At 36.4% G+C, this 15,759-nt stretch overlaps 1 protein-coding gene across 4 annotated transcripts in view; it reads right to left on the reverse strand.

The window, feature by feature from the left end:
• The window catches only part of LOC127434646 (RNA-binding Raly-like protein), a 162,063-nt gene that overhangs the window by 59,784 nt on the left and 86,520 nt on the right, over positions 1-15,759 (reverse strand). For 3 of the 4 annotated variants that reach the window (XM_051687536.1, XM_051687538.1, XM_051687535.1), the window contains exon 2: positions 9,245-9,507. In XM_051687536.1, the coding sequence (XP_051543496.1) occupies positions 9,245-9,500 (256 nt within the window). In that variant the 5' untranslated portion in view covers positions 9,501-9,507. Of the gene's footprint in view, positions 1-9,244; positions 9,525-15,759 lie in introns of those variants that run through there. The other variant, XM_051687534.1, reaches the window with a different exon arrangement.

Consider the following 15,759-nt stretch of genomic DNA (forward strand, 5'->3'; position numbering starts at 1 on the left):
TAAGATAACTAGCTATAAAAAAAAAAAACACAAAGTATTTTCACCCTCAGATAAAAACTTGAACATGGTAGACTTGTGACTTCTATTGTGCTTTAAGGTTTTGCCAAGGACAGTGTCATTATATTATTAATGCAAATATTAGGTAATAATTTAAAATCAATTTAAGATTTTCTAAATAATTTATTTGTCTTTAATTAATTCTGAATTTTGTACAGCATCTCCTGAGAGTCTTATTTTAAAAGAACCCATTTTATTTTGAGTAAGTCCTTGTCAGGTCTGTGCTCAAAAAATAAGCCACCAGTTAAAGTAGTTCACCTAAAAATGGAAAATGTACTTTTACTCACTCATTTACTCACCCACATGTTGTTCAAAACCCATATGCCGGGGTTTTTCTTGGAACATAAAAATAGATATTTTAAGCAGCTCTATTCCATAGAATAACAGTTTATAGTGAGCAGGAGCTATCGAGCTTCAAAAAGGACAAATACTAAAAAGCACTACTAAAAGGTTCAGTATAAAGACATCAGTTGTCCATATGACTTGTGCATTATATTCCAAGCTTTCTGGGGCCATACAACAGCTGTGTAGTATGGACTACTTTTATGGTATTTTTATGATTTTTTATTTAATTTTTTTCTCTTTGGACCTTGACAGCAGTGGTCAATATGAACTTTTTTTTTTTTATTGATTTTTTTATTGATTTTTTTTATGGAAAAGAGCAGCGTTAGGATTCTTGAAGAAAATATTGTGTTAAGATTCTACTGGGAGGAAAAAAACAAGGAGGGACAACTTGAGGGCAGTAATTAATTTAGTGTATTTTCTTTTTGCTAGCCAGCTGACACAGTCATGTCATTTTACAGATACATCAATGATGAAAAGAAATTCAAATTATATTCTTTTTTTTTTTTTTTTTGCTTATCAAAGAAAAGACAAGACAACTGAAACTACATACATAAATAAAAAATACATGTATATTTTAAAACCAATAATTATAAAATGTTGGTCCTTTATCGCATTTCAAGCCTTTCTTCAGAAAAGTATTACTTTCAGCACCTTTCCTATACTAAATGTCCAAAGAGGACCATTATATTTGTGACCTCAACACCTGTGAGTTCAAGACATGGTTACGGCCTTGGTGGTAACCGTGGTATAATCAGAATAATTGGCGACGGACCGTTGAATTGTTGATAAATTATTAAAAAACTTGCATTACCACCTTGCATTATTTTTTCAATAATTCAACAGTCTGTCGTCAATTATTCCTTATATATAAAATCTACCTATCTCAAACAGCAAAGCTATTTTTTAAAGCTATTATTTAAAGCTGAAGTGTGTAATTTATATGCCACTGAAAAGAATTTCAAAAATAAACATTGTTTTCAAGCAGTTTTCCTTATAAATAGATAGTCCTGCCCCCTACCTCATGCCATTGGTTGAATTATGTTTTTGTGTCGGGCTGGACGGGCAGCTCTAAACAAACATGAATTTTTGTAGTGCCACAGAAACACGGTGTTTACAGTTTTCAAGAAAATTTACATTTGAATGGCTAGCTTATTGTTGTCTGCATATCAAGATGGGATAGGAGGTATTTTAACACTGGAAAAGTAACACACTTCAGCTTTAAAGGTTTTTAGATTTGATACAGCTGTCTGTGTGGATGCAGCATCAGTTGTTGTCAGTGTGCTATTGTAAACGAGCATTGAAAAGTCTAAGAGTGCACAACATTATAGACAGAGTGCCATTGAATATACCTTTAACTGCTGTAAAATTAACGACTGAGCTATTCTGAAATTTCTACATATGGACTGTCCTGTTGTTGGCCTTTAAAATAGAGCATTGTGGGAAGGCACCATGTAAGAAAATGGATAATTACACTTCTCTGTGGTTGCCATGGTTTTGATCTCTGTTCATTCATTGTGTCAGTTTCGAAACCCTTAAGAGTGTGAAAATTTGCTAGATGATGCTTCCAATAACTCTATTACAGTATAAAAGCCATAAAACAGCTATACCTGGAATGAGGCAACCGATCTTTTCTTAGAATCAGGGTGAACAACAGAAGCTCTGATGTAAATGTACATCTGAAAATTTCTGATCAAAGTGAAATTTGCCCTCCAGCTGTAGATATTCCCTAAACACAACTGTTGTTGTTAAGGCTTTTATGCTGAATTATTTTCTGTTATAGTTCTCTTGGCCAACTTAGTGAAAAGGAACCGAATTAAATAAAAACAAAATCCCCAGGATTAAGAACAATCCCGCCTCTAAACACACTCCTCATAAGACTGAGCCAGCCTGAAACTATGCACAAATGGAGTTGTTACTACAGGGTGTAAATTTTTAAAAGAATAATTAATGAAATTAAGCTTCAGTAATAATTTGATCAAAACATACATGCAATGAAACTACTGTTGTGTTATCACAGTGTATTAAAATGTTACAGGAATGTAATAACCATTGTTCTGCGTGTTGGCTGTTTATGCATAATTATGTGTTCCTTATGTTTATTCTTGTCTTCTTGGTCATGTCTCAGAGGGGAATAGTGACATGAGTCAGCTTCAGGGAGAGAACAAAGCCAGCATTTCAAATGTGGTCTTATAAACTTCCATTTATAATTAATCAGGATGTGAAACAAGAACTTTTATCTCCCAGAGAGCAAAATAAGGAATGAACAAGAATTTTGGGATGTGTTTGTGGATCTCTGCTCTGTCTCTCTTAAGGAATATCTCAAATTCACATGGAATATCACAAATGCACATTCTTCCAGCCAAAAGAGAGCGAGAGAGAACAGACAAAGCTTGGCAGAGCATGAAACGTGTTTCTAACATTTCTAAACCTAGATTCTGTGCAGCAGCACATGCCTGACACTCCTGTGGTAAGGGATTGTAAAGTTTTCTGCTTATTCCCTCATCTAAAGTAGCACCGCAACAATATACACACACACACACACACACACACACACACACACACACACACACACACACACACACACACACACACAGGTGGCCAAAAGATTGGAATAATGTAAAGATTTTGCTGTTTCAGAAGGAAATTGGTATTTTAATTCACCAAAGTGGCATTCAACTGATCACAAAGTATAGTCAGGACATTACTGATGTAAAAAACAGCACCATCACTGTTTGAAAAAAGTCATTTTTGATCAAATCTAGGCCCCATTTCCAGCAGCCATCACTCCAACACCTTATCCTTGAGTAATCATGCTAAATTGCTAATTTGATACTAGAAAATCACTTGCCATTATGTCAAACACAGCTGAAAGCTATTTGGTTCATTAAATGAAGCTTAATATTGTCTTTGTGTTTGTTTTTGAGTTGCCACAGTATGCAATGGACTGGCAGGTCTTAAGGTCAAAATTAAGTCAAAAATGGCAAAAAAGAAACAGCTTTCTCTAGAAACTCATCAGTCAATCATTGTTTTGAGGAATGAAAGCTATACAATGCTTGAAATTGCCAAAAAAAAGATTTCATACAAAAGTGTACACTACAGTCTTCAAAGACAAAGGACAACTGGCACTAACAAGGACAGAAAGAGATGTGGAAGGCCAAATGTACAACTAAACAAGAGGATAAGTACATCAGAGTCTCTAGTTTGAGAAATAGACACCTCACATGTCCTCAGCTGACAGCTTCATTGAATTCTACCCGCTCAACACCAGTTTCATGTACAACAGTAAAGAGAAAACTCAGGGGTGCAGGCCTTATGGGAAGAACTGCAAAGAAAAAGCCACTTTTGAAACAGAAAAACAAAAAGAAAATGTTAGAGTGGACAAAGAAACACAGACATTGGACAACAGATAATTGGAAAAGAGTGTTATGGATCTTAACCCCATTGAGCTTTTGTGGGATCAGCTAGACTGTAAGGTGCGTGAGAAGTGCCCAACAAGACAGCCACATCTATGGCAAGTGCTACAGGAAATGTGGGGTGAAATGCCACCTGAGTATCTGGACAAACTGACAGCTAGAATGCCAAGGATCTGCAAAGCTGTCATTGCTGCACGTGGAGGATTTTTTGATGAGAACTCTTTGAAGTAATTTAAGTGTAATTTTCTGACATTTTTTTATTTTATTTTTTTATTGTAATAGTAATTTTCACGTTATTAATGTCCTGACTATACACTGTGATCAGTTGAATGCCACTTTGGTGAATAAAAGTACCAATTTCTTTCCTTAAGAGCAAAATCTGTACATTATTCCAAACTTTTGGCCGCCAGTATATATGCAATTAATTTAAAATATATAACGTGTTAATATTTTCTTAATCACGATTAAGGCATGTATTGATTTGATATTAGATTCTGACATTTTATTCAGCTCTGTGTGAGTTCTGAACACTTGTTAGAGGGCGAACCCCTTGCGATGTGTCCAACGGGGACATCACACTCAGTCACACACTACAACATTTAACATTGAATCCATGCTGGAGAAAGGACCTCTTATAAAACAAATGCTGATGGGACTTGTGACAAAAGTTCTTTGCGTCTTTTGTAAGTCAGCATTTTACCAAATGGAGGGTCTATTGACGCTCCTCTCAAATTGAACATAATTTCAACTTTGTACCCGTTGCTGCAGAGCGGAAAATTTTTCAGAATCTCTGGCTCATGCCCAGCAGCCTCAGTTGAAATCACAGCAGGTCTCAGCATGCTAATAAAAGATGTCAGTTCAGTAAGATGAGACCGAGTGTGGATTTAATTGGCAATCAGGAATTTATTTTCCCCTCCGAGTTGTGATTTGCTCATCATCTTATAATAATGGAAGAAATAGCTTTCAGAAATACTGACCTTTATGTGGCCTTTAGAGTGATGAAATATTTTCGATTCCTTACTCTATTGTGGCTGTAAATGCACAGATGGAGTCTCACGTGTGAGAAGGCATGATGTTCTGTCTGGCTTTCTATTTCTATCTTACGCACCCACATACACATATGTCCTGTTGAGTGATTAATTAACATAGACCAAAGTTAACACTCATTAAGTGCCAAACATGACGCAAGTATAAAATAGTTTTTATCCTGTAAATAAAACTGAGTTACAAGCAACTGGTAACTTTATTTGCACTGCAATATGTATTAGAAATGTTATATGATTTAAAGAGTCACTCGCTCTCTCCAGGTATATTAGAAATCCTTGGAAGGAAACAGCTCAATACAAATATTTTTTTTAATGAAAAAAAAAAAGACAAAATACAGTTACATGGCTGTTAAGAAAATAAAAAATATGCCTGCACATTTTTTTTTCAATTTACCTGCCATTGGCACGTGTGGCAAAAATGTAATTTAGGATCCTGCTTATCACATACTGTAATTTCATACAGCACTTAATCAAAACACAAAATTCCTAGAGTGCTAATGAGGTCAAGACCTACTCAGGCTTTGCATCTTTTAATACACCTTTTCACACACCTCTCTTCAACACTGACTTTCACAACAATTCAGTCAATGGCTGGTTTAAAAAAAAAAAAGAGAATTCAAGACTTTTTGTCCTGGACATAATGCCAAAAATTGTTGGAGCCCACTGCATTGTAAAGATATTGGTGTGTATGAATGTATGTGTTTGACTGTGAGTGTATACCTGTGTATTTTCTCACTGCTTATCAGTACGAAGTGCTGGGTAACATTAATATGTAACATCCAGCTGGGCTCTCTCTGATGCCGTTGTGACTCCTGAAGGAGAGTGAGCTGCATGTTATCGCAGCCGAGCAGAGTGATGGTATCTGCAACGTTTGACTAGTTTCCATTAGGCTATTGCCAGGTCAGGAGGGGGTGGGGGTGTAGAGCAGACCTGCGGTAATGAAGGAATTCGCCTTCGTTGTTCGGCCAGAGGTGTATATCAGCATTTACACATTAGTCCACATGCTGGGCCTGCACTACGAGCAGATTAGGAACGAGACCAGGATCGTACATCAGAGTCAGTGTGTCAATGACAGAACCGGGAGATAGAACCAAGAACAATCACTGCAAAGAGGCTTTCAGAGCAGGAGACATTTTGCATAGAAATGAGACTACTCTATTTCGTCAAGACAACACACTAAAAAAGAAGAAAATGCAGTTTAATATGTGTACAAATGATCTATATAAATTACATATTACTCATTTGCGATTCAATATTTTAGTGAATAGAATTGAAAAATGCCACACATCACAATTACGCTGTTCCTTCAAGTAACGCAATCCACTTTTTCTACGTAAATCTGTCCATAGAAGTCAGTGGACACACGGCCCATAAAACCCCATTGAATCTGTGCTTTAAAGGAATAGTTCGCCCAAAAATTTAAATTCTCTCATCATTTACTCAACCTCATGCCATCCCAGATGTGTATGACTTTCTTTCTTCTGTAGAACAAAAAATGTATAAGATGTTTAGATAATATTTCAGCTCTGTTGGTCCATACATTGCAAGGGAATGGGTGCCAAAATTTTGAAGCTCCAAAAAATACATGAAGGCAGCATACATGTAATCCATAAGACTCCAGTGGTCTACAAAAGCAACATGATAGGTGTGGGTGAGAAACAGATCAATGCGTTACTCAAATCTCCTGTCTGGAACATTTTCTTTTTGCATTCAATTACAACAGCTATGGTCAAAAACATTTACAAAACAGGCACTGTTTGCAGACATCACTTGACGCGAGTGCCGTATACTGGTAATACAATGATATATAATTAATAATTTATGCCGACATCACTCAGGGAAAGATAGCTCGCACAGTGCCGCAGGTGAGGCCGAAACTGCACACATTCCCTTCCATTTTTAAGTAGATGCTCAGTGCTAATTCAAACATGAAACAATAACTAAAGCGCTTGGGGTGCTCATTGCCAAGGTTATTTTGCCTTTTTCCGGTAATAAGGATGTGGGATTTTCACGTATGATTAAAACACTCGAGCCGCCTTACGACATCCCTTCTCGTATCCATTTTAATAGCAAGGTTGTTCCTTCAATGGTGATGTACAGCTTCTGAGTGTTGAATACAGTATGTGTTTTTTTGTTTTTTTTATCCCCTTTTCTCCCAATTTGGAATGACCAATTCCCACTACTTAGTAGGTCATCAGGGTGGTGCGGTTACTCACCTCAATCCGGGTGGTGGAGGACAAGTCTCAGTTGCCTCCACTTCTGAGACCGTCCAGCCATGCATCTTATCACGTGGCTCGTTGTGCATGACACCGCGGAGACTCTGCATGTGGAGGCTCATGCTACGCTACCACATGCCCCATTGAGAGCGAGAACCCCTAATCGCGACCACGAGGAGGTTACTCCATGTGACTCTACCCTCCCTAGCAACCGGGCCAATTTGGTTGCTTAGGAGATCTAGCTGGAGTCACTCAGCACACCCTGGATTCGAACTCGCGACTCCAGGGGTGGTAGTCAGCATCAATACTCGCTGAGCTACCCAGGCCCCTGAATACAGTATGTGTTGAGTTGAGTTTGAAATGCACTTTATGTTGATACATGTAGCGTAATGATGCAGGTAGTAAGTTAAAATATTGATTTAAAAATAAGAGAAAAGTTTTTTTTTTTTTTGGGGGGGGGGGGGGGGGGGGGGTCCTTAACAAAAATTAACCATAGTTTTACTATAGTAATAATGTAGTAACCATGATTGTAATAACCATGACTGCTGTCACCATGGTCTTCTTAGCAGAAATCATGGTTTTGATACAATCAACCTTGGTTTTACAACAGTAGCCTAATACTGTAGTTTCCATATAGTAACCATGACAGTAACCATGTTGATTTTGTGGTTACTATGATTTTACTTCATATACCATGATCAAACTTTGGTTACTGTAGTAAAACCATGATTATTATTAAAGGCAAACCTGTTAAGTGTTTACCACATAGTGTATTCTTACTTTGGATTTGGCAGTAATATTTTTTTCTGAACATTGCAAATACTGAACTGTACCGAAACCATGACCCTAAAACCATGATACAAACCGAACTGTGCTATTTGAACCGTTACATCCCTACAACACGTGTATAAAACAAAAGACCACAGCTCAGATGGTGTGAAGTTTAATATAATTTAACTTTTGTTACACATCAATGCATCAATATTAGTTCTAAAACAATGGACAAATCAGAAGAGCCTGGGGGCGGGAAAAAGAAAAGCCAAAGTTAATATACTTTGATGCAAGGTTAAAACACATTTTATTTTCTTGCAATAAGGTGCATGAATCATGCACAATAAAACCAGGAACATGCATTAAGGATGTAAGAGGGTCAATTTTGATTTCAGGTTGACTAACTTTTAATTAAAAAACCCTCGTTTAGCAGAAATCCTGGCCTGTGGAGCACTAGCACTTGTTTATAGCCTGGCCTCCAGCAAAATCATATCTCAGCCAGCCCTCTGTGGCCATTCCTAATGAGGCTCCCCTGGCTGTATTTTGCATTATGTATAAAATGTTTTCCATTGCAAACAGAAAACAGTGTTTTTAAAGCAGGTCAATGGGATAATGAGGATGGAGAGAAGGATAAGTAATGTGTTAGGCCTCCTGTTTTAATACAGCTGGTCTCATGAGGTTACAGATATGTGAGTTTTAAAACAGAATTTTACAACCATTTTACAATTTGATTCAACTGGCTGTTCACACACACACACACACACATACACACACACACACACACACACACACACACACCTGTACACACAAACACACAATTTAACACACATTTAAAATAAAAAAGTCTCTCTAGAATGAAAACCTGCCCTCCCCATAATACATCCTGATACTGACTAGCAAGTAGTTTATCATGGTTCACGGTTGTGATGTAAACTAAAGTGCAACTCTCTGTTTCAATAGGAAATATGTCAATACAAAAAAAAACAAAAAAGCAAAACAAAGAAAATGCTCTTTAAAGCAATAACCATTAATGGAAGTGCTGTTTCTGTGCTGAGAATTAACTAATTTAATTATGTTCCCTGTTGAATTCCTGGGTCCACTGCAGTTTCATTCAAGTGTTTTTACAGTAAACCCCCCCCCCCCCCCCCCCCCAAAAAAAAAAGCAATGACACTATTACACCACAACAACGACATGGAGCGCAAGCAACACATGTCTTTCCCACAAACTGAAAACACAGAAAAACAATTTGCATGTCCGAGAATCACAAGCAGAATCAAAAGCGCTCTGGATCCGCCTCTGGCAATGCAGGCCCCTGTCAGTGTCTGTCAGTCCAGAACTGAACAAAAAGCAGTTTGTTGAGCACGGGACAGCTTTAGTAAAACGAAAGAGACTCACCGAGCGGCTGTCCTGCGATAATCCTGGCGTTCTCGCCTGCTACGGCCGCTCGTGCATTCCGTTCGCTAATGTATTGGACGAAGGCGTAACCCTTGTGCACCGAGCAGCCCACGATCTTGCCGTACTTGGCAAAGATGACCTCGATGTCGGCCTTTTTCACAATGCCGGTGTTGAGGTTGCCGATAAAGACCCGTGAGTTGAGGGAGCGTGGGTCGTTCTTGTTTGTGACATTGCTGGTTTGAGTCTTCCCCGTCATTCTTCTCCTGCGGAACAGAGACATGAGCGAGGACGAAATCAACCACACAGACCACATTTACCTTCTTAAACATCCATTAGATGCTCTCAGAGACAAAATATAAATAGGTTAGTGAATATCTGGTTGTTGATAACACACAGCAGTTAGTACCTGCTTCAGAGCAGAAATAATCATTTATGGTAATAATTACATTAATGTCCAGTGATTTGCTGTGAGCAAGAGCAATCTTTGCATTGTGACATGTGAATTGAGGCTTGCATTTATCGAATTTGAGCTATAATACCAAATATATCCGACAATATTAAAAGTATTACTGATTTCGATGTTAAAATACTTTCTGTTATTCCAGCTGAACATGCAGAGACAACTATGTAAGGGATAATATACAGTCAGTTCGTCACTATCCGCTATGCGTCAGGGTCTTGTTTCACCCTGCCAGGGTTTATTTTGCGATAATGACCGTCTGACTGAACATTATACTGCTTATTACCGGATACTTACCAAATAAATAAAAAAATGGACATGACATTTTTATTTTTATTTTAATTAAACTTGTTTATGTAAGAAGAGATAGCTGTGTGAAACAAGAAACATGAAACTACCACAGTGTAGAAAATTGTGTGTCAGTTATGCAATTTAGATGTCATTATAAAAAAAAATATATACAGTATATTTGACAGCAGAATGCAGCAACTTCCCAATCAGAATTAAGTATTCCAGAGAGCCATGTAATAAAAGTCATTTATAGGATCTTTCAATATTACTGTTTGTTTGAGAGGCCCAACATGTCGACTTCTTACAACCTGATTGGGTTTACCATGGAAGACAGTGGAAATAGTATACAACCTGTTTGAAAAACAATCAGTATTTTTTGCCACATATATTACACACTTCAATGTTGAGCAACTCATTACAGTGTTATAACAGATGATCATAATGCTATTATGACTGAAGTCAAAATAATTCAATAAAATTCAAATTTTATGTTCCTGGTCGTATTGTGATCTAATTAAGCTGTGCATGTCTGCTAAATAAACAAAAAAAATAAAAAATAAATCTGTAATCTTAAACAAAAATAACTTTATACGTTATTTTACATAATAACTTGCTCTTCTTCTTCCTTGCTCTTCCTTTCCCACCGATGAAAAACCGACCACTGTAGAAAGGTGCCTGGGTTTGTTCCCGGCAGGCAGCAGATGCCCTAACCCCACCCCTACCCCTACTCCTAACCATGGGTGAGTTTCCCAAAAGCATCATTAGCCAACTATGGTCACAAGTTCCATCGTTACCAACATAGTTCAACGATTTGGTGTTTCCCGAAACCGTAGTTCCAACGAACATTCACAAACAGAATTGTACAATGATGTGGTTACAACTACAGCTCTTTACCTGTTGTTAGAAGCATAGTTCCTTGTAAGTTTGCTGTGTGGACATCATTTGACATCGCTGAGGCTTCTATCTCTTTCATTCTATATATATATTTCATTCTATCAAGACTCTGACCACGTTTAGATGTATTTAAGAAATACATTATTCCAGGGTTTTGCAGAAAGCTGCATTCTGAAATGTTACGCAAATGCGAGTGCAACCGTTTTAAGGGATTAAAGGTTGTTAAGAGAAAGTGCTTTATCACACACAACTTTTATGTGTATATGTTAACGCGTAAGTGGCATTTATACGTTTTTGAAGAATGCAAGTGTGCCCACTATTGCAACGTACCTATCTGTTGCAGTACACCGTGCTTGCCGTTTTCGTGTCTTCAGCAGCTTTCTCACATTAAACGTCTTTCTGGTGTACGTGTAAATGAGCTTTTATAATTTAACATTTGTGGTAGTTATTGCTCCACCCCCTGAGCAACGTCATTAACGACAGCTCAACCAATGTGATTTGAACGATGGATGTGCGACCTAGTTACTACGGTTTCGGGAAACAGTCGCGACTAGCTAGTTAATTTCTACAACAATGCATCTTACTATGGTGGTTACACAGCGAGTTGCGACGTTGTACGGGAAACACACCCCATATGGAGCCTTTAAGGCTGAGTAGCCTACCAGGAACAACACAAGGCACCTTTCTCCCATCGCCTAAATTAACCAGTAGCTATTAAGGAATTTTTTTTGGCAAAGTTGGGTTCAGGCTTGGCTTCATTCTGGGATTCTGGGAGTCCCGCCCCAACATTTTTTTTCCCCTCAATGAATATCTGATTTCACTGATTTCTAATACTGCAGAATTAAAATGGGTTGTGATCATTGATTTAAGATTTTATTGTATGGTTTTGTAGACCGTGTAATAATTAAAGAACAATTATTGAAGAGTAAGCAATGATCACTAAATATTAATTTTTATATTATATATACTATTGCTCCTATTGATTCTTTGAAAAATATTGTATCAGCAGTGGGACTCTAGAACTGTAATCTTTAAAATTATCATCAGAATTATCATGAGAATATGAGTGTTAGTGTCTTTAAGTGAGAGATGGATGTGTTTGAGCAATCCATGTGAAAGTTTGTTGTGTTCTGGTGTAAAAGTGAGAATGTGTTAAAATGCAAGAGGTTTGTTCATATGTGACATAGAGTGAGTAAATGAGGGGCTCAAGTTTATGCAGTCACTGTATTATTCACTGAGCACACAGTCAGTCAGTCAGTCTTCACATCAGAGAACAGTGGCAAGATCTTTTAGAGCTACTGACGAATGCCCTCCCATTGGGTGTCATCCAACTCCCCTCCACGCACAAACACAGACAGTGACTGCTATTGTCTGAGACAGAGATTCATTATGTTCTGTCTCTCACGCTGTCAACGACCTACTCTCACACGACTGCATGAGAATGAACATGTAGCTCCGAAGAGACAGTAGTGAGACTGCGTATGAGTCACGCGCACTGACCAAACACGACTTGTAGAGCTCCCCAAATACATCTTGATATATGTCAAGCAATGCACATTAGGGCTCCACAAATATATGTAACCACTAAATCAACCATGGTCACTACAGCCATGGTTACTACAATATTAGTAAACCCATGGTTAATTTTCATAAGGGTTAAACAAATAGGGTGACAACATTAAATTGAATGTAAATTGATATTTAATTTACACTAATAAACTAGAAAACACCCTATTTTAATTAACTTAATTGAAATATAGTAATAAACAGCAGCAATACAATAAATATTTTACTTCAAAAAAAGAAGGAAAAGTCCCTTATAGCTCAAGTGAATCAGTGAATCATTTATATAAACCGACATATAAGGATATATTTATATAAGGACCAACATACTTAAACTAATCAGAGTTTCCAATGCTAAATATAAGGGAATTGTTGGTAAAACATTATTTTAAAGTGTCCTTGTTACAGTGTAATTACACACGTATGTACTGAGTAAAATTAATTAACATTGATCAACATGTACTTACTATAGGTTTAGGGTTAGGGTTTGGTTTAGGGTTAGTTGCTTGTCATTATGCATAATTTACTGTTATTACTATAGTCATTACATTTAAAATGTATAACAAGGACACTAAAATAAAGTGTTCCCGAATTGCTTATTTTAATGAACTGTCCGAAAGAACCAATTCACTTAAATGATTTGGTTTTCCCAATGCTACATGAGAGTGAGAGGACAGTTTAGGTGAGTGTGTTTGATTACTGCGTTTGCAATACAAAGTAAGAAATGTAGCTTTTCTCACACTACATCAATAGTCGTTGGAAAATATAGCTTGTTACTGGAAAAGCAACACTTTTCTGAAAATGTCTGAGCTACTGTTATGTTACTGAAAAATGTAGTAAAGTTAGTGGTGTTGTTACTTTTAGTTACTGTAACTACTCCCAAACATTGCAGTTCAAACTGTCCGTTTCAATTAATCAGTTGCTTTTCCTTTGATTCTGTGATTTGTTTGTCAATTTGTTCTCGCAACGTAAATATGAGAGCGGTAAGACACAGCAAAATTGCATTAGAGTTAAGGTTTTATTTATTTTCATGAGTCCGTTTAAACTGTCCCTTTAAATGAATCAATTTAGAAATCCTGCCACGTAATAAAAAAATAAAATACTTTATCAATTGTGACTTTTTTCCTCACGATTGTGAGATATAAAAATCGCAATTTCGAGAAACAAACTCGCAATTGCGAGATATAAAGTCACAATTGTATAATATAAACTCGCAATTGCATGATAAAATCTCGCAATTGCAACTTTATTTCTCTCAGTTTCTACTTTGTCATTTGCAATTGCGAGATATAAAACTGCAATTACGTGTTTTTAAATCACACAGTTGCAAGTTTATATCACGCAATTGTGACTTAATATCTCGCAATTGAGAGTTTATTTCTTGAAATTGCAACTTAACATCTCGCAGTCATGAGAAAAAAAGTCATAATTGTGAGATAAAAGTCAAAATCACCTCTTTTATTTTTATTTGTATTACGTGGCGGGATCCTTCTTCCATATAAATCTGATTCAACGATTCATTTGTTTCATTACACAAAAATGTTCACCAAAGTCCTTTGTGGCATTTTTTTTCATACCTGTATTGTTATATTTGTGTTTTTCAATGAAATGTATTAAATAGACCTACAATTCTTTTTAACTACAACTTATTGCATAAAACAATTTGACTCTATCTTGCAACAATGGCAACTTGGTTGAAATTATAGTTCCTCTGATTGAAAAACAAAACACCTGTTTAAACCATTTCAGAGCATATACTGTATATAAATAAATACATCAAACAAATGTAGATTTTTTAGCTATCATCCAGCCCTAATGTACTGTACATGGCTGCAAAATGCCAAGAAACCTTTACATCAAGTCCTCATCAGATCATCCAACGACATGATTATTTTGTGTCTTCAAATTCCTGTAAGAATTTAAAGCTCTCTAAATGTCACTGAGAAATGAAGATTAGATTTATTTAGCTTAGGGACCAAATGCTTGAATAATGGAACCAATACTCTGTAAATAGGATTAGTTTCCAAGGTTACCTGCATTCTGGGAATGGTACTAGCTGAAGGCTCACACATTGAAACATGCACTGACATGCTCACACAAAGACTCACACTCTCATATGTTCAGTCACTCATGGAGACATAAATTGGAATAGTGAAATATGCCCTCTTGTAATTTCCCAGGGCACGGTGCAACCATTGGATCACACAATAAAAACAGCAAAGAGGCTTATTACACTGGACATGACTCATTTTGATTGTCTCTCTCGCTCTCTGTTACTTTCTCTCTGACACCCGTACTCATAGGACAGAATTATCGCAAAGGAGATATTTGAAATATCTCAACTGTTTCTCTTATATAGCTATTAAAATAAAGAGCACATGGAGACTTTTGCTTAAAGTCAACATGAAATCAAAATTGAGCCTACTTAATACATGTTCCTGGTCTTATTGTGAATGATACATTGGTGCACATTATTGTTTGTCTTTAAATAATTCTTTAAAATGCAATAATTTGCTCAGTCTCTAAAATGATTTTTCTGCTGACTACACCAAGCCCTTTTATTTGTAACACCTCCATCCAATTTTCACTTTCCAATATATTACCATTTTTTGTTGAATATCCTTTTTTATACAGAACTTTGTCACAATATAAAAGTAAAATGGGTTGTGAATAATGTTTCATGTGCTTCTGAAATTTTGTCTCCAAAGAAAAAGACCCCTGATTTTTCAAAAATATCACAAATGGGCTCAGAATTGTGAAGACACCAAAGTCTGCAATCAAAAGTTAGAGATTTCAGTACTGTATGAACTTTTAACTGACATCATTAAATGACATGAAGTTATGACTTCAAATGCTGGTTATGTTAAAGAGACAGTACCGGTTTTAGCACTTGTTTAACAAATCAATGTAAATTCTTGTAAATACTACGAATTAGGCAATTAAACAATAAATATGCAACATTAAATACTATTTGAAATATAATGTTATTTATTGAATGAATGCATGGATTTGTTCATTTTTAAAAAGCCAAAATGTGACCGAAATGATGAAAAACTAAAACAAAATAATTAGTAAAATTAATATTTTCATTATGTACCTAGATAGAAGGCCCCCTGTATAATTAACAGCATTAGCTGGAAAATAATTTATTTCATATGTAAGCAAAAGGAACATTATAACTGAAATATACCCATGTGAATTGATATTTAATCGAATCGGAATCGAAAGCTTGTGAATCAGAGTTAACTTGGATCAGAAAATCTATATCAATACCCAGCCCTAGCATTGATACAGATTTCCCGATTTG

Source organism: Myxocyprinus asiaticus, chromosome 44, assembly GCF_019703515.2.
Source record: "Myxocyprinus asiaticus isolate MX2 ecotype Aquarium Trade chromosome 44, UBuf_Myxa_2, whole genome shotgun sequence".
NCBI classification, from domain to species: domain Eukaryota; kingdom Metazoa; phylum Chordata; class Actinopteri; order Cypriniformes; family Catostomidae; genus Myxocyprinus; species Myxocyprinus asiaticus.